General features: G+C 35.3%; 1 protein-coding gene across 1 annotated transcript; it reads left to right on the forward strand.

The window, feature by feature from the left end:
• The first annotated feature begins 19,684 nt into the window (after window positions 1-19,684).
• LOC127665674 (olfactory receptor 2L13-like) lies at window positions 19,685-20,623 on the forward strand. The gene has a single exon (XM_052158157.1). The coding sequence runs from the start codon at window positions 19,685-19,687 to the stop codon at window positions 20,621-20,623; it is 939 nt and encodes a 312-aa protein (XP_052014117.1).
• The last annotated feature ends 512 nt before the right edge of the window (window positions 20,624-21,135 follow it).

Consider the following 21,135-nt stretch of genomic DNA (forward strand, 5'->3'; position numbering starts at 1 on the left):
AAGTCTATTGAGATCACAACAGATACAAAATATAAAAAAGTACATATGCACAGAACTCATCACCAAAAGACAAACAATATGAAAGCCTGAACATTATGCCTCCTCATAAATTCATCAGTGTATATAAATTCTCTCTAGTGAGAATTATGTAGTTGAATGCAGTACAAGTTGTTAAAATAGAAATCATAAAATGCATTAAAAATTCAAGGTATTTAAAGAAGACAGAAACAAACATATCACTGAGCTATTAGAGAATAGTAATAAATTAGCAAGTGTTATCTAACAAAATAAAATAAAATAAAAGGTCTGGCTCAATTAAATTATGAAGATGATTCATAATTCAAGGTTGAGATAGAAAATGAAATTGAATCAAAGATGGAATTTAAAAACTCTGTAAACTAACTTAATATCTCATGGACAAAATACATATAAGTAGAACACATCAAGTACAAGATTATGTCTTAAGCGTAAAATCTTATTAGATCATAGAAGCATAATATATGAAAATTAAGAACAAAAGAAAGAAACAACCAGAAATTGGGTGACACAAGGAAGAACAAATATTTGAATTATCAGAGTAGCTGAAAGAGAAAAATCTTAGGTCTATGGCTTCAGCAAGGTGGTAAAACTTTCTAAACTTTCTAAAATTAAGGAAATATACACCCATACATATACAAGAAGTACACAAAACACCAAATAGACAAGACCAGAAAAAAATTTCTTGTTCCATATTATATTCAAAATACTAAGTATAAAGTAGAAAGAGTTTTGAAAGCTACAAGAGGGAAATCAACATCACACTATAAAGGAAAATCCATCAGAATGATCTTTCTCAGTGATGACTTAAAAGCCAAGAAGAGTCAACTACAATGTACTCCAAATACTAAAGTCCATAAATGCCAAACTGGATTACAGTACCCAGAAAAGATACCTTCACTACTACAGACTAAAAGAATTTATATTTACCAAACCAGCTCCATGGAGAATATTATAGTCATATTTTGGAATAAAGAAAGCAATAGAGATAGTTGAGATACTCAAGAAAGAAAACAAATAGTGGTATCATTACTAATTACAGAAATACAAGGCACAATTTAGAAAACAAACAGCAACAAAATGATGGTAATCAACACCCAACTTTTAATAATAATAATTATTATTATTGGCATTAACTTCAGATTCAATCAGCAGACACAGGGTAGACAACCAGACAAGGAAACAAAATACATCCTATTGTCTTCAGGAACTTACCTTGACATTAAAGATTAGCACCAACTTAAAGTCAAATAATGAATTAAAGGACCAAAGCAAATGGACAAAAGAAAGGATCTTACATTTATATCCACACCTAGATGGATGTTGCACTGAAACTGATCACAAGATTAAGTTTATTATAATAAATAAAGCAATTAATTAAGAAGACATTACAATCCTAAAAGATATATGCACCAAACTCTGATTCACAAAATTTTATAAAAAAGCATACTATTGGAATTCAAAACACAGATTAACAAAAACTCAATAATATTGGGCTATTTCAATGCCCCACTTACTCTAAAACACAGGTTATCTGGATGAAAAACAAATAGAGAAATGATATGATGAATAAAATGAATTTAGCAGCTATCCTCAGAATATTATATCCAGACATCAAAAATATACACATGAAGCTTTCTCTAAAATAGGACATATCTTTGAAATCAAAACAAAATATATCATAAAAATTTCAGAAAAATGAAACTCCACGTAACATATGTGATCACAGTGTGATAAATTTTAAAAAGATTTAAATTTATATCTTTAGCAATTATGTGCATTTAGAGTTTAAACAGTTCATACCTAAGTGATGAATGAATCAAAGAATTAATAATAATAATTAATTAATATAATAATTATATTATTATATTATATAATTTATATTAGTTAATTAATAATATAAAAACACATAGATACAGCTATGTGAAGATAAAAATAAAACACAACAAAAACTCTGGAACAGGTTAAAAGCCCAAAGTGAGTAATAGAAAGAAATAGTAAAAATCAGAACAGAAATTAATGAACTAGGGGCAAAGAAAGCAGTGTTAAGATTTGATTAATCTAAAGACATTCTTATGAAGAAGGTAAGCATTATCGAAAGATCCTTGGCTTAACTAACTAAAAGAAGTAAAGCAATTACTCAAAAAGGAATAACTACAAAGAGCAGAAAAGAATATTATAGTCCTATAAGGTAACACTTTAAAAACTTGTACTATATTAATTTGTAAAATATAAATAAAGTGTACCAATTTTCTATGCGGCATATCTTCCCAGCCAAGAATTCCACAGCTAAAACAGTCATAACAAATAAAAATATTCAAACAATTATCAAAACTATTCTAGAAAAAGAAAACAAATATAGCAACAACAGTAAAAAGCCCACATGGATATACTTTGAAATTCTACCAGATTTTAAACATCTAAAATAATTTCTTCACAAATTCGAAAGAAAAAATTATCATTTTCCTTGTATCTGAAAAATCCTTATACTTGTAATTTTTTCATGAAAGAAAGATAAAATTGTTTAGATAAAGTGTTTACTAAGTGATTAATACCTTTACCACAAAGGAAAACTGAGGTTGAAAATAATTACAAAGCAAAATGTAGACCTTCCAGTCTGGGCTGTTTTCCCTTGGGCTTGAACTTTGTAGCCAGTCCTGTCCAGTGCATGGGTACCTTTTGGTCTGGGCTGGATTACTTTGGGCTCAAATTCTGTAGCCAGTTCTATAAACCTAGAAGAAGCAACACTTTAAAGTGTTCTAACACACCCATAGAATCAGAGGAGGGGAGGGCATGACATCTGTCCCAACACCACCAGGAGTAACTGGGACCAACAGGATCCAGGGACATAGGAACCCTGCCAGACTGGTGGCATGTGCACCTTCTTGTCTAGGCTGGATTACCTTGGGAGTGAACTATGCAGACAGTCCCATAACACCCAAAGGAAGCTCCACTCCTAGGCTCTCTAACATGACCAGTATCCCAGGATCCCAGGATCCCAGGATCCCAGGAGCATGGTCACAACAGGATCTCAGGGCACCAGAGGCAGCTTGATTCCCAGGAGCTCTGACACACCCAGAATCTCAGGTTCACAGGATCACAGAATCACAGGGCTATAGAGGCAGCTGGACTCAGAGGAGTTCTGTCACAATCAGGATCATAGGAAGGACAACCTCTAGTCAGATATAGTGAGGACAGGTAGCATTAGAGATGCCCAGATAGTAGGAGGTAATTGTAAGAACATAAGCAACATAAAACAATGTAACTTGAAAAAAATCAGAACCCAATCTGCCCACTATAGCAAGTCTTTGATACACCATCACACCAGAAAAGCAAGATTCAAATCTTAAATCACTGTTCATGAGGATGATAGAGGATTTAAGAAGGTCATAAATAGGCCATTTGCTCTCACCTCAAGCTATACTCCAGAACAACAGTGATAAAATTTGCATGGTATTGGTGCAGTGACAGGCAGATAGATCTGTGCAATAGAACTGAAGACCCAGAAATGAACCTTCATGCCTATGGTCACTTGATATTTGACAAAGGAGCTAAAACTATCCAGAGGGAAAAGGCAGCATTTTCAACAATTTGTGCTGGGTCAACTAGCAGTCAGCATGTAGAAGGATGCCAATTGATACATTCTTATCTCCCTGTACAAAGCTCAAGTCCAAGTGAATCAAGGACCTCCATATAAAACCAGATACCCTGAATCTAATAGAAGAGAAAGTGGGGAAGAAATTGGAGCACATGGGCACAGAGGAAAATTTCCCAAATAGATCACCAATAACTTATGCTCTAAGATCAAAAATTGACAAATGGGAAATCATAAAATTTCAAAGTTTTTGTAATGCTTTCAATAGGACAAAATGGCAACCAACATATTGGAAAATTTTCCTTATCAATCCTACATTCCATAGAGGGCTAATATCCAATATATATAAAGAACTTCAGAAATTAGGCTCCAGAGAATCAAATAACCCTATTAAAAATGGGGTACAGAGCTACACAAAGAAGTTTCAACTGAGAAAAACTGAATGGTTGAGAAGCCCCTAAAGAAATGTTCTACATCCACTGTTATCAGGGAAATGCAAATCAAAAGGAACAAAAACTGTGAGATTCAACCTCACACCAGTTAGAATGGCTAAAATCAAAAACTCAGGTGACAGCAGTTGCTGGAGAGTATGTGGAGAAATAGGAACACTCTTCCATTGCTGGTGGGATTGCAAGCTAGTACAACCACTCTTCATATTAGTTTGGCTACTCCTCAGAAAATTAGACATAGTAGTAACTGAGTACCTAGTTATACCACTCCTGGACAGATACCTAGAAGATGTTCCTACATGTAATAAGGACATATGCTCCACTATGTTATAGCAGCCTTATTTATAATAGCCAGAAGCTGGAAAAAACCCAGACGTTTTTCAACAGAGGAATGGGTATTGAAAATATGGTATATTTACACAATGGAATACTACTCAACTATTAAAAATGATGAATTCATGAAATTGTTAGGCAAATGAATGAAGCTAGAAAATATAATCCTTAGTGAAGTAACCCAATCACAAAATAACACACATGCTATACACTCACTGATAAGTGGATATTAGCCCAGAAGCTTTTAATACCCAACATACAATTCAAAGATCACATGACACTGAATAAATGATGTCCAAAATGTAGGTTCTTTGGTTCTTCTGAGAAAAAGAAAACGTACTCAGAGGAGTAAATATGGAGATAAGCTATAGAGTGGAGACTGAAGGAAAGATCATCCAGAGAGTGTTTCAATTCCTCCCATATACAGTCACCAGATCCCCACACTATTGTAGATGCCAAGAAATGCTTGCTGAAATGAGCCTGATGTTGCAGTCTTCTGAGAGACCCTGGCAAATACACAGGAAGATCCTTGAACCCAACCACTGGACTGAGTGCAATGGAAGAGTTATAGAAAGGACTGAAGGTGTTTGCATCTTCATAGGAAGAACAACAATCTCAACCAACCAGAACCCCTAGAACTTTCAGGGTCTAAGCCATCAGCAAAGGAGTACAGATGACTCCAGCTGCATATGTAGCCAAGGATTTTGTTGGGCATAATTTGAGGAGCAGCCCTTGGTCCTAAGAAGGTTTGATAGATGCCCCAGAGTAGAGGAATTGAGGGTGTAGAGGTAAAAGTGGGGTGGAGGAACACCCACACAAGCACAGGGAAGGAGGATGGAATAGACTGATTCAGGGAGGGGGAAAGTGGATAGCATTTCAAGTGTAAATAAAGCAAATGTCCAATAAAAAAAGAAAATATGTAACTGTTAGATTCTTTTTTTTTTTAATTTTTTTTTATTTTTTTAAATTTTTTTATTCGATATAATTTATTTACATTTCAAATGATTTCCCCTTTTCTAGCCCCCCCCACTCCCCAAAAGTCCCGTAAGCCCCCTTCTTTTTGTTCCCTTGTTGTTTCAAAAGAAATGACTTCTTTTCTCAAGTGCTATTTCTAAATGCCTATTATATTTTTAAATAGATGATCTATTTAATTAAAATAAAATAACTAGGCCACTAAGATGTTTTGACTGTGTTCATAACTGCCTATATTTTTTAAAAATATTTTTAATCTTTTTTACAGTCCAATTGTTATTCCCATTCTTGTTTGCCCTCCAACTGTTCCTTATCCAAACCCTCCTCCCCCATGTCCAAGAGGATGTCCCCTCTTCAGGCCTCTCCACTCCCTGGGGCCTCACATCTTTTGAGATATATTTACATCTTCTCTCACTGAGGTCAGACTAGGCAGTCCTCTGCTGTACATGTATTGGGGGCCTTTGACAAACTAGTGTTTGCTACTTATTTCCTGGCTCAGTGTCTGAGAGATCTCATGGGTCCAGGTTAGTTGAGAAAACTGGTCTTCCTATGGTATCACCTTTTTTCTCAACTTCTTCCAGTATTTCCTTAATTCAGCCTCAGGGGTACCCATCTTCAGTCCATTGTTAAGTATCTGCATCTGTCTCAGGCAGCTGTTTGGTGGGCCTCTCAGAGGGCAATCATGCTACTCTCCTGACTGTAAGCATAACATAGCATCAGTAATAGTGTCAAGCCTTGGAGCCTCTCCTTGAGATAGATCCCAAGTTGGGCTGGTTACTGGGCAGCCTTTCCCTCTTATCCATTTTTTCTGCATTTCTTTTACACAGGAACAATTCTGGGTCAGAGTGTTAGACTTGGGGTGGCAATCCCATCCCTCCACTTGAAGACATCTTTCATTTACTGGAGGTAGACTCTACTCATTCCCTCTCCCCACTGTTAGACATTCCATCTAAGGTACCTCACTCTGAGTCCCGAGAGTCTCTTACATCCCAGGTCTCTGGTACATTCTGGAAGATCCCCCTTCCACCTCCTGAGGTTGCATATTTCCCATTCATTCTGCTGGAACTCTGGGACTCACTCACGTTTTCCTCTGACCCTAATCATGTCCCCCTTTTCCCTTCCCTCTTTCCTAACACACTCAGGTTCCTTACTTCCCCCTCCTCCCACTGTGTTTGCTCTTTTCCAAGTGGTACTGAAGCATAATTACTTGGGTTCTTCAGCTCATTAACCTTCTTGTGGTCCGTGGATTGTGCCCTGTGTATTTCTGTACTTTATGGACTAATATCCACTGTGAGTACATAGCATGCATGTTTTTTTGGGTCTGAGTTACCTCACTCAGGATATTTTCTACTTCCATCCATTTCCTTGTAAAACTCATGATGTCCTCTTTCTTAATAGCTGAATAGTGTTCCATTGTGTATAATAACCACATTTTCTGTATCCATGTTTCCATTTTGGGACATCTGGGTTGTTTTCAATTTCTGGCTGTCACTGATATGTCTCTATGGACATAGTGGAGCACGTGTCCATGTGATACAGTGGGGCATCTTTTGGGTATATGTACAAGAATTGTATAGTAGGGTTTTCAGGCAAATCTATTTCCAATTTTCTGAGGAACCTCCAGGTTGATTTCCAGAGTGGCTGTACCAGTTTCTAATCTCACCAACAATGTATGATTGTCCACATTCCCACAAACATGTGCTTTCACCTGAGTATTTGATCATAGCCATTCTGATTGGTATAAGGTGGAATCTCAGGGTTGTTTTGATTTACATTTCCCTGATTACTAAGGACTTTGAACATTTGTTTAAGTGCTTCTTAGCCATCAATGATTCCTCTGTTTAGCTCCATATCTCATTGTTTGATTGGGTTTTTTGGTTTTTTTTTTTTTTTTTTTGAGTTTAGCTTCTTGAATGCCTTACATATTTGAGTATTAGTTCTCTCTCAGATGTGGGGTTAGTGAAGATATTTTTCCAATCTATAGATTGCCAATTTGTCCTATTGACTATGTCCTTTGCCGTATAGAAGATGTTCAGTTTCACAAGGTCCCTTTAATCAATTCTTGATCTAGAGCCTTGAAGTTCCATTTCAGAAATTTCCGCATCCCCATCCAATAAATTTGATTCTTTTTCCCTTGCTCTCTTCTATTAGATTCAGTGTGTCTGGTTTTATGTTAAGGTCCTTGGTCCACTTGGACTTAAGTTTTTGCAAGGTAGCAAATATAGATCTATTTTCATTTTTCTAAATACTGACTGCCAATTAGACGAGAATCATTTATTGAAGATGATTTCATTTTTCCATAGAGTATTTTTGTCTACTTTATCAAAGATCATGTGTCCATAAGTGTGTGGATTTATTCTATTCCATTGATTAACGTGTCTATCTTCATACAAATACAGTTTTTACCACTATCCCTCGGTAGTAAAGCTTCAAGTTACAGATGGCAATTACACCAGAAGTGGTTTTGTTGTTAATAACTGTTTTTGCTATATTGGGTTTTTTGTTTTTCCATATGAAATTGAGACTTTTTGCATGTCTTTGAAGAATTGTGTTGGAATGTTGATGTGGATTGTGTTGAATCTGGATATTGCTTTTGGTTGTATGGCCATTTTTACTATGTTAATTCTATCAAATCCATTAGCATGGGAGAACTCTCTATGTCTCAGGTCTTTGATTTCTTTCTTGAGAGATTGAAGTTCTTTTCACAAAGATCATTCACTTGTTATGTCAAAGTTCAGAATTTTAACATTGATTAATGGAGCTCTGATAGGTTAATGGATTCAATTACAATTCATTTACAAGCTCTAGATTTTAATTTCTCTTTCATTGTTTTCTGAATATAAATTTACAGGTGCTTCTCATGCAAAAACATCTCTGTTCAGTCTGATATTTGTAGGCGTATAACAGACACATGTTAACTCTACTTCTAATATATGGATTTTAATGCAAGGAAACATACTAATGTATAGTATTTTGTAAACTAAAGTTCACATAAGTTTCAAGGAATCAATAGTTTTCAAACATCGATCTTCCTGTCATAGATCAAGTGGATTCCAAATGAGTGCACCCGTGCTTGAATATCGAATGCTTTTCCTTGATCTTGGGATTTCTTACTTTACACAATTGATAGAAAATTTTATTTTTATTCCTAGTCTATCTTTGTCTTAGCAGATTTTCACCTGACTAATAGACTTCATCCAGGGATCATCTGTGGAGCTTCTCAACTCTGGACTTGCTGAAAACTTATGTTAAATAATTCGGCTGATACAATTGCTTCTTGCCTTTTATCTGGACTAACTAATCTGATACTCTACAATTTTTACAGATGTGTCAAAAACAAAAATTGCCTTTTAGACTATTATTATTATATTTTCCTGATGACATATGCTTCTGTTCAGTAATATGAGCTATATGCTGTAATTAGAGCTATTCAAAAGTGCCCACAAGATATTAATTTAGTGGTAGAGTCAGCATACATTGAAGAGATTGTAAAATAGATTTATACTTCAGTTATTTGTAGTTATAAATAGCCTTTAAGAACACTTTTTTCTGCAGTTGCAACATAAATTGAGAACTTGTATTGACAGAACATTTGTTATTCATATTAGATCTCATACTAAATTGCCTGGGTTCATTTCTAGAGAAAATTAATGTGTGGATCATTTGGTTCCTTTTGTTTCTGCAGAAGATGAGCATAATGCTTTACAAACTAGTGCTAGCATGTTACAGATACAACATAAAATTCACTATCAACAAGTTAAATTATTCACATTGTCCAATTATTATTATTTAATTATTTCACATTGTCCAACTTGCAAGCCTATGCATATTCTCATAATCCCACACAGAGTTAATCCTTTGGGAATGCAAGTGAATAAGCTTTGGCAAATGGATGTCACTTGTGTACCTGAATTTGGAAGATATCATTATGTTCATGCATCTATTGACACATTTTCTACATTTATTTGGGATACACCACTTACTGGAGAAACTGCTAATTGTGTTATTCAGCATTTAAGTGAAGCATTTGCTAGTGTGAGAATTCCTATGATTATTAAAACAGATAAATGTCCTGTTTACAAATCTTATTAATTGATGTAATTTTGTATGTAATTTGAAATGAAACATAAAAGAGGGTAGAATATAATCCTCAAGGAAAGGCAATAATGGAAAGAGTTCGTGTTATTTTAAAACAGAAAAGTTAAAAAAAATAAAAATGAGAAAAAAAATAGAATCATGGTTCTCTATAAGCAATTGCAATCTTCACCAAGAACAGTTATTTATCAAGCTTTATTCATACTTAATTTACTTAATTTACTTCAAAGATATGTATTTAGTAGGCAGAAAAACATTTTAATTCAGAATCAATTACAAAAATTTTTCATGTACAATATGTCTGGGCTAGGATAGCTGTAAGAAGGAATGTTGTCAGTTTGAGGGAAAGGGTATGGTCCTGTATTGTTCTAGGGTAGGCAACAACTCTGGATGCTAGGAAGGTAGATTCAGAGAGACTGTGAGGCTGAGGATAAAAGCAGTAGTGAGGTGAAGCTTCCCATTCAAGATATGGCTCATTTACTGGGACTGCTCAGTCTCTTTCTAATTATAGTTTTACAACATATAACAAATATAATATGTCTGCTTGAGTACCTTTGCCTTACTTAATGCTTATTGGAGAATTTAATTCTTCATATCAAGAAATTGCATGTAATAACTATACATTGTATTCTTGCATTAACAAAACATTGTTTAATTTTACTTCATATCCAGAAATGCTTGTAATACAACATAATCATGTATGGTTACCAGTATGTATGGGCAGGTAATGGGAAAAAAATCCTACTGACATGTTATTACTAGAATTATTTAGTAAAAATCTCAAAAAGAAGAAAATATATGTTAGGGATCATTATTGATATAACTTTAAGTCTTATTGTTGTAGCTACTACAACCTCAATAGCTGGCATTGCTCTGTATACTTCTTTGCAAACTAAACATTTTGTACAAGAATGACATAAGGATTCTCATGAATTGTGGATTTATCAGGTAGACATTTATATGATGCTGCAGACAGTAGTAGATGCATTAAAACTATCTGTATCCTGGATAGGTCAAAAATATGAGAGTGCAACAGCTCCAGTTAAATTGTCATTGGAAGTCTACATTTTTTGTTACTAATTTTCAATATAATGCCATTCTTCAACATGGGAAAAAGATTCAACTACATCTACAAGGAAATTCTACTCTTAAAAATAATATTGAACAATTATAATATCAAGTGCTAAGCACATTTAAAAAGCAATTTCCATCTGAAAACATATCTGAAATTGCTAGGATATTAGCTGATAAATTGTCTGGCATGCATCCTGTAACTTTACTACAAAGTTTGACTCATGCTAGTCAAACTTTTACTTATTAACATTATTTTAATCGGCATTTTTGAATTGGCTATTTACAAGTGTTGCTTTTGTAAACACTTTGCAAATATATACCTTATGGCAAAATCTTTTAATAGCTAAATTAAAAATAAAAAAAGGAGGAAACTGTAGAGAAATGGAGTGAGTCAACTGCTCCCAGTTTGCTAGCTGCTAGGCGATGAAGAATTTCTGTCAATTTTAGCATATTAAGATAAAGAAGAAGCACACCTCAAGCCAAGCATCTTGATGTTCCCCCAAGTAAGCTGAAAACCCATGGAAGTAGCCTTCATTCTCCTTTTCTCACGATAAAGTAACTTTGTGTATAGTTTAGTTAAACACCACACCAAAGCATTGGACTGCAGACAGATTTCTCAGTCTGTAAGGTTTGAGTCACTTTGAACAAAGATAAACCATTGCTTGGAACACAGTAGCTGGTGAAAATGAGAAAAAGTGGGAAATCTTTATTCTGGTTTCTGTATAAAATTGCTTCAATATTTAATAAAATATGCATTGACATTCTATCACTGTGCACCTACTATTTTCTGGTTAATGCTCCTCTACCCTTGAGACCCCAAGGCACCAGATGTTGACTCTAGGTACTTGGTGTTATGTATTTGTTTCTTAGAACTGCCTTAATTTTTTTTCATAGGTTTGAGTTTATTGTGTTTTCATTTTCATTAAGAATAAAGTGGGGCTGAAAGCACATGTGACTAAGGAAGGGACTGAGGAGGGATACAGCTGAAATTAGTGATAATGTGAGCAGTAGTATGGAAACCTAATATAGTGGAAGCTACCTAAAATATGTACATATATGAAAGCAGTCTGAATCAAATCACTGAATAATGGAAGAGACTGAGCCCCAACTAGCTATCTCTTGTCATCAAATGAAGCTTCCAGTGCTGGGAATTGGTTACATATAATTGAGTTGTTTGCTAAAGATATACCATGTGAACATCTAAAGTACCTAGGCTATTGCTAACAGTATAGGTTGCTCTCCGCAAATTGACAGCAAGGTATTATTGCTGAAGACATCTACAGAACTCATTGAACATAGAGAAGCTAGGCTGGTGCCTAAGTATAATTTTTGTCTTTATGTGCTAGAGTCTTTGATATAGGAAGGTACACTGCAAGCTACTAAAAGAGAAATATAAACACCAGCTGTCAGGAGCCATAATAGGACAAGCTTATAATTAGCATCTGATCTTCCTGAGATGGTCTGTCTTGAATTATAGTCTAATCTGAAACAGTTTCACTCTTATATAGCAAGGCCATAAGAGATTTCATTTTAGGAAAGATTCCTGTTATTAATATGCTTTTCCTGTTATTATTAAACATATAGAATAATCACTACGTTTTAGCCCGTCCTTGTGGATCAGATCTCTGCAGGTCTATGAAGGTGTGTTGTTTTGTAGTGATGCTATATAGACAAATAGATGACTTCTTGAGTCTTCATGATGATCCTTCCTTTTCATGCTTAGGATCTTTCCACTTTCCCCCTAAGTTAATTTTCATAGGAAACATTTTACCACTTATTAATAAATACTATTTTTAAAATGTCTCTTTTTTTGATTCCTGTAAGAATTCCTAAAATTAGATCAGTGATTATAAAGCTTTTTTTTATAGTGGGACTGCTATAGGGTCCTTTTTGAATATTCAAAACTGCAGGGAGAACTGTCAGTCTCCCAACCTCCAACTGATTGTTATTAGATAGTAATTAGACTATTTTCTATTCAGAGCATATTCCAAAAGGTTGCAAAACAATTAATCAAAGGCCATAAAAAGGGAACTAACAATTTAAAGGTGCTAGAACAGAAGATAAAATATTGACTTGGTTTATCTATACAAAATGTCACTAATAACTTAGTTATTGTCTTAAACCTTCAGTGAACCTGTGTAGCTGTAACAGGTCATGGATGTTTAGCCAAATAATTATGCCTGATGGTATGCATATAAACATTCTCTCTTATAAACTTATATTTCAATTTATAATTTTATTATTTGTGTGAGCATGTGAAGAACTTTTCAACATGGGATCTTGCATTCTGAAAGACATATTTGTACTGAGGACCAAGAAGAGATAGAGAAATTTTCACCTCCTTTCCTCACTTAGATTATTTTCCCTTTTCATGCTTAGGCTCTTTCTGCTTTCCCCCTAAGTTAATTTTCATAGGAAATGTTTTAAAACTTATTAATAAATACTCTTTTTAAAATGTCTCTTTTTTTCTTCCTGTGTCCTCTGACTAGGAGGCTGAAAGTTAGAGGATCTCAGTTTCTGCTGAGATAGAACAAAGACCACATTACTTAATCCCATCCCCCTGTTAGTTAGGTGCCAATCTAAAACAGCATTTTTTTTTTACCCCAGAAAGAACAAAAAAGTTTTTAGGACTTATTAGAAGTTATCATCAGCATTTCAGTACAGTTAGAGAGCTAGAATGTCCTCAGACCATCAGACTTTAAAGCCATACCAGAGTCCTACTCTGTGTCCCTGCCACCACACTGTCCAGGCTGGGAGGCCCTGGGGTACCAAACCAGACATAAACATTTTAATCATCATTGGTATCTTATCTGGAAGATATTCCTGGGCAATGGTGTCACAAAACTTGTGGTAGCAACCACTTGACATTTTATTTGACTTAATGTTCACTCTAAGAGTTGGAACCCACATCTAACACTACTTGGGTTAACAAGAAACAGGGAGTGGAAAACTCATGGGCCTAGGATAAACTGAATGCTACATTTCTACAAAAGAAATGTTCAATAACATCATTCCTATACATTCTGCTATTCTCATAGATCCGTACTTTGCTTAGCTATTACCAAAGAAGCTCCCTCCTACAGCAGATGGGAACAAATACAAAGACCACAGCCCGACAATATGCAGAGAGTGAGAGATCTTGGAACATGCATCCCTAAATGGTATGTCTTACTCAAATCCAATTCTTTGGGGTTCAGGGAACAGTGAAGAAGAGGCAGAGGGGAAGAAGGACACAAAGGACACAAAGCCCTTTAAATAAACATATAAGAACTCACAGAGTGTGAGTCAGCATGTACACTAAGGTCTGCACCAGATTCTGTCTTAGAACTGAAAGTGGACACATGCCTCCATCACTAATCTTGAAGCTACCCCAACAGAAAACCAGATGCCAAAAAAATTTAGTTTTTGTCAAGGATGTCTCACTGGGGATGCAAATTACTCTTAAAGAGGAATCCCCATGCCTGATCTCAACCTGGACTACAGATAGATAGTGAGAAAAACTGCATGGTATTGGTACAGAGAGAAATGGTAGATCAAAGGAGTAGAATAGAAGACCTAGGGATAAATCTATATACCTATGGACACTTGATTTTTTTCCAAAAAAAGCCAAAACCATACAGTAGAAAAAGAAAGCATCTTCAATATATGATGCTGGTCTAACTGGCAGTCTGCCTATAGAAGAATGCAAATTGATCAGTATTTATCACCCTGCACAAAGCTCAATTAAAAGTGGATCAAAAACCCCAATATCAAACCAGATACACTGAATTTAATATAAGAGAAAGTGGGAAATAACTTTGAATGCATAGACACAGGAGAAAATTTTCTGAACAGAACCGCTAACTTGCTCAGATCAACAGGTAATAAATGGAACCTCTTAAAACTGAAAAACTTCTGTAGGCAAAAGAAATGGCCAATAGGACAAAACAGCAGCCTATATATTGGGAAAATATCTTTACTTTTGTGGTAACTACATCTGGTAGCTGGCTAATATCCAAAATATGTAAAGAGCCAAAGAAGTTAGACTCTAAAAAATAAAATAACTCAATTCAAAATGGGGTACAGAGCTAAACGGAGAAGTCTAAACAGTGGTCAAGAAGCACTAAAAATTGTTCAACATCCTTAGTCTTTAGGAAAATGCAAATCAAAATGACCCTGAGATTACACTTTACACTAATCAGAATAGCTAAGATCATAAATTCAAGTGATAGAATGTGCTATCAAGGATGTGAAGAAAGAATAGAACTCCATTGTTGATGGTATTGCAAAGTAATACAAACACTCCAGAAATCAAATTCTCATGGAATCACTTTTTAAACTGAATATACAACTTATGTCTATGTATGGCATCACTTAGTGCTCTTTTGTCCTTTTCTGGACACTAAGATCATCAGCATCATTTCTTAAGGAGGATCTGGCTTGTGGAGACTCTGTGCTGATAAAGTCTTCCTGGAAGGAGTATTTCACCCTAAGGTCCAAAACCATTTCCTTAAGACATTATAAAAGAACTCTGCCTCATTCCAAGCCCCTGTTATCATGAAAACTCCAAGTCAGAACAAGTTATTATTTTCATTGGTCACATCACTTGAAACTACATATCCACATCCTTTCAAGATTCCACCTCACCCATCAACAGTTTCAACTTATATAGATAAATGGTACAAAATCATTCATCAAAGAATCCACTTTAGTAATCAAATTTACCTAAAACTATTGTTCCTGTGCTATGAAAATTGTATAATTTCAGGGAAGACAGGAAAAGGCAAAGATGAGATGCAAAAATGTGGGGGATGGGTTCAGGCTCCAGCATGTTAGTATTGTGCACTGTTCATATATGCAAGGATGAGCTTACATTGCAGAAGGAGATAGGCTGATACACTGAGTACAACAGAATGAAGATTCCGACTGCCCATGTTTTCTTTTCAAATTCACTCCTTTTTTAGTGAACAAAAGAATAAGGAAGAGCACTGGTATGGATAAGAATTGCAAGAATTTCAGAAAAGTCTTTAGGTACTACAAAATTGCTGAGGTGTTTCACAAACTACATTAGTTAAGTTAAAATAATGTCTGTCTTTATGGTTTGGCCTTTTCTCAAGGCACATTTCAGAGTTATGTATGGACTATACATGCATCGTAAGAAATTGAAAGAGGATGATTGTTCTATGTGGACTTTTTAGGAAATGCAGTTTGTATTGCTTTGACAAAATGAGAGGAAGTTTTCCATAAAATATAATAATAAACTTTCATCTGTATTTATCATTTTCCCACATTAAAAGGTTGGAAATAATTGGTAGAAGCTTGCAATTGAAGTTTACTAGTAGTTGAGTATAATGTTACACTATCATATATGAAATGAGGCTCAGTGCACAAATATATAATCTTAAATACAGCAAATATTTGTTAACCTACTCACTGTGGATTGAGTAGGATGGTGAAATTATAAGTTCCTTCACTCCTGCTTCTGCATAGGCATTCCACATGCAAATAGCATACATCATCCCTGATAGATTCAGGAACATCCCACAAACTGTAGCAAACATAAAGATTAGGCCACAATATTTCATTTGTCTTGAAATTTGATTAACTTGGTTTTCAAATCAGAGGTAGATCTGTCAGCCTAGATGTTCCTGAGACTGAATATGTCCATTGTTACAAGAACTCTGCATTACCTTATGACTAATGTAGAGGTTCTGACTATAAAAAGGATTCTGTACATAAATTCATACCCATTTCAGGTCAATCATTTAAGAATATATAATAAATATAGCTCAATATTCTTCTCAAGCAATTTTCTGAAATAATGTAGTCCCGTCCCTTAGTTGGTTTTCATGCATCCCATGGTGACAGCAGTGGTGATTGTTTTGTATTTATTTCACCATGTTCAGAAATGAACTGCCACACATCAGCCAATTCAGGAGAACAGCCAAGGCAGTGTCTCTCTAGATTTAGACATGAGGGAGTACTTAGAGGAAAAGAGGAATGTCTAAGGCTTGGTGATGCGACTTTGTCCATATAAAATTGAGCATTTGGCATTCTGTGTGTCATCAATACAGCTGTTGAAAAAGAATCTAAAATTTCTCTTGTGTTTTACTTAAAAATAGTAAGGAATAGAGGATATTTTATCTGAGCAATGAACATGTAAGTATTTCAGTAAAGGGTTAATGATGTTCTCTTGGCTTTATTATGGATAACATGAGTAGCAGGTGATTCTTGAAGGAGTTTTTCTGATATTTTGGAAGGATTCTAGTGTAAGATTTTTAATCTTTAGTTGGTGCTATTGTACAAAAAGATGATCTTGTGGCATTCCTGGCAGGGAATGTGAATAAAGAGAACTTAAGACTTCTCAAGACTCATAGACTATCTACATGGAATAAATACATAGTAAAGGTGCTTTTTCTTACAAATACAAGTACAAGTAGAAGATTCTCAGATGATATGAGTTCAAATGGCATTATTGAGCAGAGTTGGTTTGGGCTACATTAACTATGGGAGATTCTGGAGGTATGGTTTTCATGTCACAAGAGAGCTCTTTTTAGGACTTTCATAAAAAGTAGAAAAGCAAAATAAATTTAAAATTCAAAAGAAACAATATAAATGTGTTTGAATTCTAAAATGTGTGTGTTTTCAAGGTTGTGGCTATAAGTAAGCAGCTGAAGTTTTCTGGTTTTGTGGTTCTCAAAAGCTAAGATGAATGCAAAAGGCTCATTGACGTTCTTGTCCTTCAGTGACCCATAGAGTTTTTAAGACTATGCAGAGGATCTGATGGTCAATTTCTTGTGCTATAAAGACCTTTCCCTGTGTGTTGTATGTATTCAAACCTAAAACCTTGCAAAATTAATCCAGCATCCTGCATTTGTGGCATTCCTATACAATAGTGCTCTTGAGACTGAGCTTTAAACAACTCTAAGTTTTTCATGTATTTTAGGTTAATCAAGGGACACATAGACATTTACCTTGCAGCCACTGGAAGATCTTAAAATTAAAATTTAAAGAATATTGCTCTTCCTATGACTATGATACATTAAATAGAGCCCAGACACAATAAAGAAATTTTCTGGGATTAAACGAAACATCTTTGGCTCGGACTCAATGTTTTAGATCTTAAATCTTTAGTACCATGTATCTGGGCTTGTGAAAATAGCTGGTCTCTAATAAAAGGTACCAAATGATAGTTTATAACTTTGGAAACAAAATTAATATAGCTCCAACTGTCCTCAAAGCATAATGGACCACTGAGACATGATCTCAAAACACACACATGCAACTCTTTTATAGAAATTTAACATGTAAACATTAATATGCGACATATAAGCTTACTGTAGACCATGTGACCAAATTGGGTATTGTAAAATCTAGTAGGATAGCTAGGATATTCCTCCCTCTACAGCTAGACATGTGTTAAAGGAAGCAGAAGAAAATGCCCCTAAAAGGTTCCTCTTTATTCACAAGACATGATACAGAAGATTTGTTTTTAAGTAATGTCAGTTTAGTCAGTAGAAACAATAATAATCTATCATCTTTAAAGATAATGTTTTATTCATCTCAACAGGCACACAGATTGAGAGCCTACTGTGAGTAAATGCTGTGCTGGGGATTAGAAATCAATGAATCATCAGACCAGAGCCGATGTCCAGGTATGGGGCCCCCTGTCCTAATGTATCTAGGAATCATTGATTATCTGTGACATGTGGATCTATTTTTAAATACAGATCAGCCATCAGATATTCTCATTCCTTCTAGTCTTCTCTGCATGGTCCTCATGCAGCTCCCTTTGGAACAAGAGCATTCTAGATGAGGACCTGAAGTGTACCTAAGAGCATTATTACTCTCCCTGTGTTCTTGTCTTATCCAGATGAAAATCCAAGTCTTTTGCTCCCTACACAATTGCCCTCACAACTGCCCTTCACAAGCACTTGTGTCATTGTTTTTGTTCTCATTGACTCTCCCTCTTGACACTTCCTGCTCTCTGCTCATCAGTTTGAGTAGGGGACTTTACACAGTCCACCTTACATGGTGCCTAAACCTAGTGTCTCAGTGAAGGCTCCATTCCACCAACTGTCTCTTAACCTTGATCTCTCTTGATCACACACACACACACACACACACACACACACACACACACACACACTTAAATAAATTTGAACTTTTATATAATATCAGGTCATATTCTTGAGTTTAATCATCTCGTCTTGTCATCACCTTCTTAATTTTTGCTACAGATTACATGATCTTCCAAGAATTAATGGACAGAGCATACAACCTTCTAAAAGATGAAAGGTGTTTTGAAGGTATATCATAAAGGTTGTAACCGTAGATTTTATTTATGTTTCATATTTATCTATCAGCTTCTACTATATATATATAAAAATGTAATAATGGAGAATACAATTCTTCTGGTGCCAGATTTACTCTATGCCAAGTGGTCCTGAGCACTCGCCATGTTCCTGCCTATGCATTCCTCATTATCAATATCTCTTGATTAGATAACTATAAACTTGTGTTCACATTTTCTGTGACAAACATGGTTTTGAAATTGTTTTGTGGTCAGCACAAACAAATGTGTTGATAATTTGTTATTTATTTTTGAAAAATATAAGGAATCCAAGATGACTATCTAGGCCAGTAGCATCGTTAGACTGTGTATTCAGTATTTCTCTCAGCTAAAAGGGCACATACATGTAAACATGGACTCTTATACTGAAAAAATGTAAGATAAAGAAGAACGTATTGGAAAAATGATAAATGATTATGGATTTTGCAATTTTGAGAGAATAAATGAAGAAGAATCAGGTGGCTCAGAGCAGAAAGCAAGAGATGCCATTACAGAGGCCATAGAAAAATAGGAAACATTCTGGCAAGAAGGTTTATTCTTTTTAGATGATAGTTGGATAGTTGGGTTTTTTTTTGTTGTTGTTGTTTTTGTTTTTTGTTTTTTTTTTGTTGTTTTTTTTTCCAAGACAGGGTTTCTCTGTGTAGGCCTGACTGTCCTGGAACTCAATCTGTAGACCAGGCTGGCCTCAAACTCAGAAATCATTACAAGCCAGTTCCTCTTTTTTCTGTTCTATTTCATATGATAAGTATATTTGCTTTCAGGTCACTTTTTTCAAGAAATTTAAAGAAATGCATTTTTATGGAGAAATTGAACCAGAGCTCAAGTGATTTCATTCTGTTAGGGTTGCTTCCACAAAACCAAACTGGTCTACTACTTTTGCTGCTTATCATACTTGCCTTCTTTCTGGCCTTGTTTGGAAACTCAGCAATGATCCACCTCATTCGTGTGGATCCAAGGCTTCACACCCCCATGTATTTTCTTCTCAGTCAGCTCTCTCTCATGGACTTGATGGACATTTCTACCACTGTTCCAAAGATGGCATTTAACTTCCTTTCTGGCCAGAAAAGCATCTCTTTTCTGGGCTGTGGGGTACAGTCCTTTTTCTTTTTGACCATGGCAGGTTCTGAGGGATTGCTCCTGGCTTCCATGGCTTATGATCGTTTTGTGGCTATCTGTCATCCCCTTCATTATCCCGTTCGCATGAACAAAATAATGTGTCTGAAGATGATCATAGGATCGTGGACACTGGGCTCCATCAACTCTTTAGCACACACTGTCTATGCCCTTCATATTCCTTACTGCCATTCTAGGTCCATTAACCATTTCTTCTGTGACGTTCCAGCCATGTTGCCCCTGGCCTGTATGGACACTTGGGTTTATGAGTACGTGGTATTTGTAAGCACAAGCCTGTTTCTCCTACTGCCTTTCCTTGGTATCACAGCTTCCTATGCTCGGGTCCTTTTTGTTGTCTTCCACATGCGCTCAAAAGAGGGAAAGAAAAAGGCCTACACCACATGCTCAACTCACTTAACTGTGGTGACATTTTATTATGCACCTTTTGTCTATACCTATCTTCGACCTAGGAGTTTTCGTTCCCCTACAGAGGATAAGATTCTGGCTGTCTTCTACACTATCCTCACCCCCATGCTCAACCCCATCATCTACAGTCTGAGGAATAAGGAGGTCTTGGGAGCCATGACAAGAGTCTTTGGGGCATTCTTTTCCATGAAAACTTAATCATTCTCTCACTACTCTTCTTTCAGTTCCTCTGAGGAATATCATAGACCTGTGTTGTCTATTGGAAATTTAATGTGTGCCACACACATGTAACAACTTTCTTGTAATTTATTACTAGTTAATATTAAAGAAAACATTCATTATTAAATACTAATATAATCATTCACATGTTTAATTAGCTCATAACACTAATAATTTTAGACAATGAATTATATATGATACATTATACCTTAAGAGTATGCAAATACTACTGTGATATGACACTATTTATTCTGATATTAACATGTGTTTGTACAAAACTAACAATGGATTAATTGCATTGATTACATATTTTGCTTTCATTCTTTTCATTAGTAAATGTGTATGAATATTGAATATGTTCAACATATTGCAGTTTGTGCTGTACCCATTTAAGTGACCAATACTCACATGGAGCCTATATCTACTATGTAGTTTAAGCAACATCACCATTAACCACAATTAAGTACTACTTCACCCCATGTAGAATAGTT

Source organism: Apodemus sylvaticus, chromosome 15 (genome assembly GCF_947179515.1).
Source record: "Apodemus sylvaticus chromosome 15, mApoSyl1.1, whole genome shotgun sequence".
NCBI lineage: Eukaryota > Metazoa > Chordata > Mammalia > Rodentia > Muridae > Apodemus > Apodemus sylvaticus.

Bases quoted from the DNA above. Each gene is read 5' to 3' on its own strand.
- LOC127665674 (XM_052158157.1), top strand. From the start codon at position 19,685: ATGGAGAAATTGAACCAGAGCTCAAGTGATTTCATTCTGTTAGGGTTG.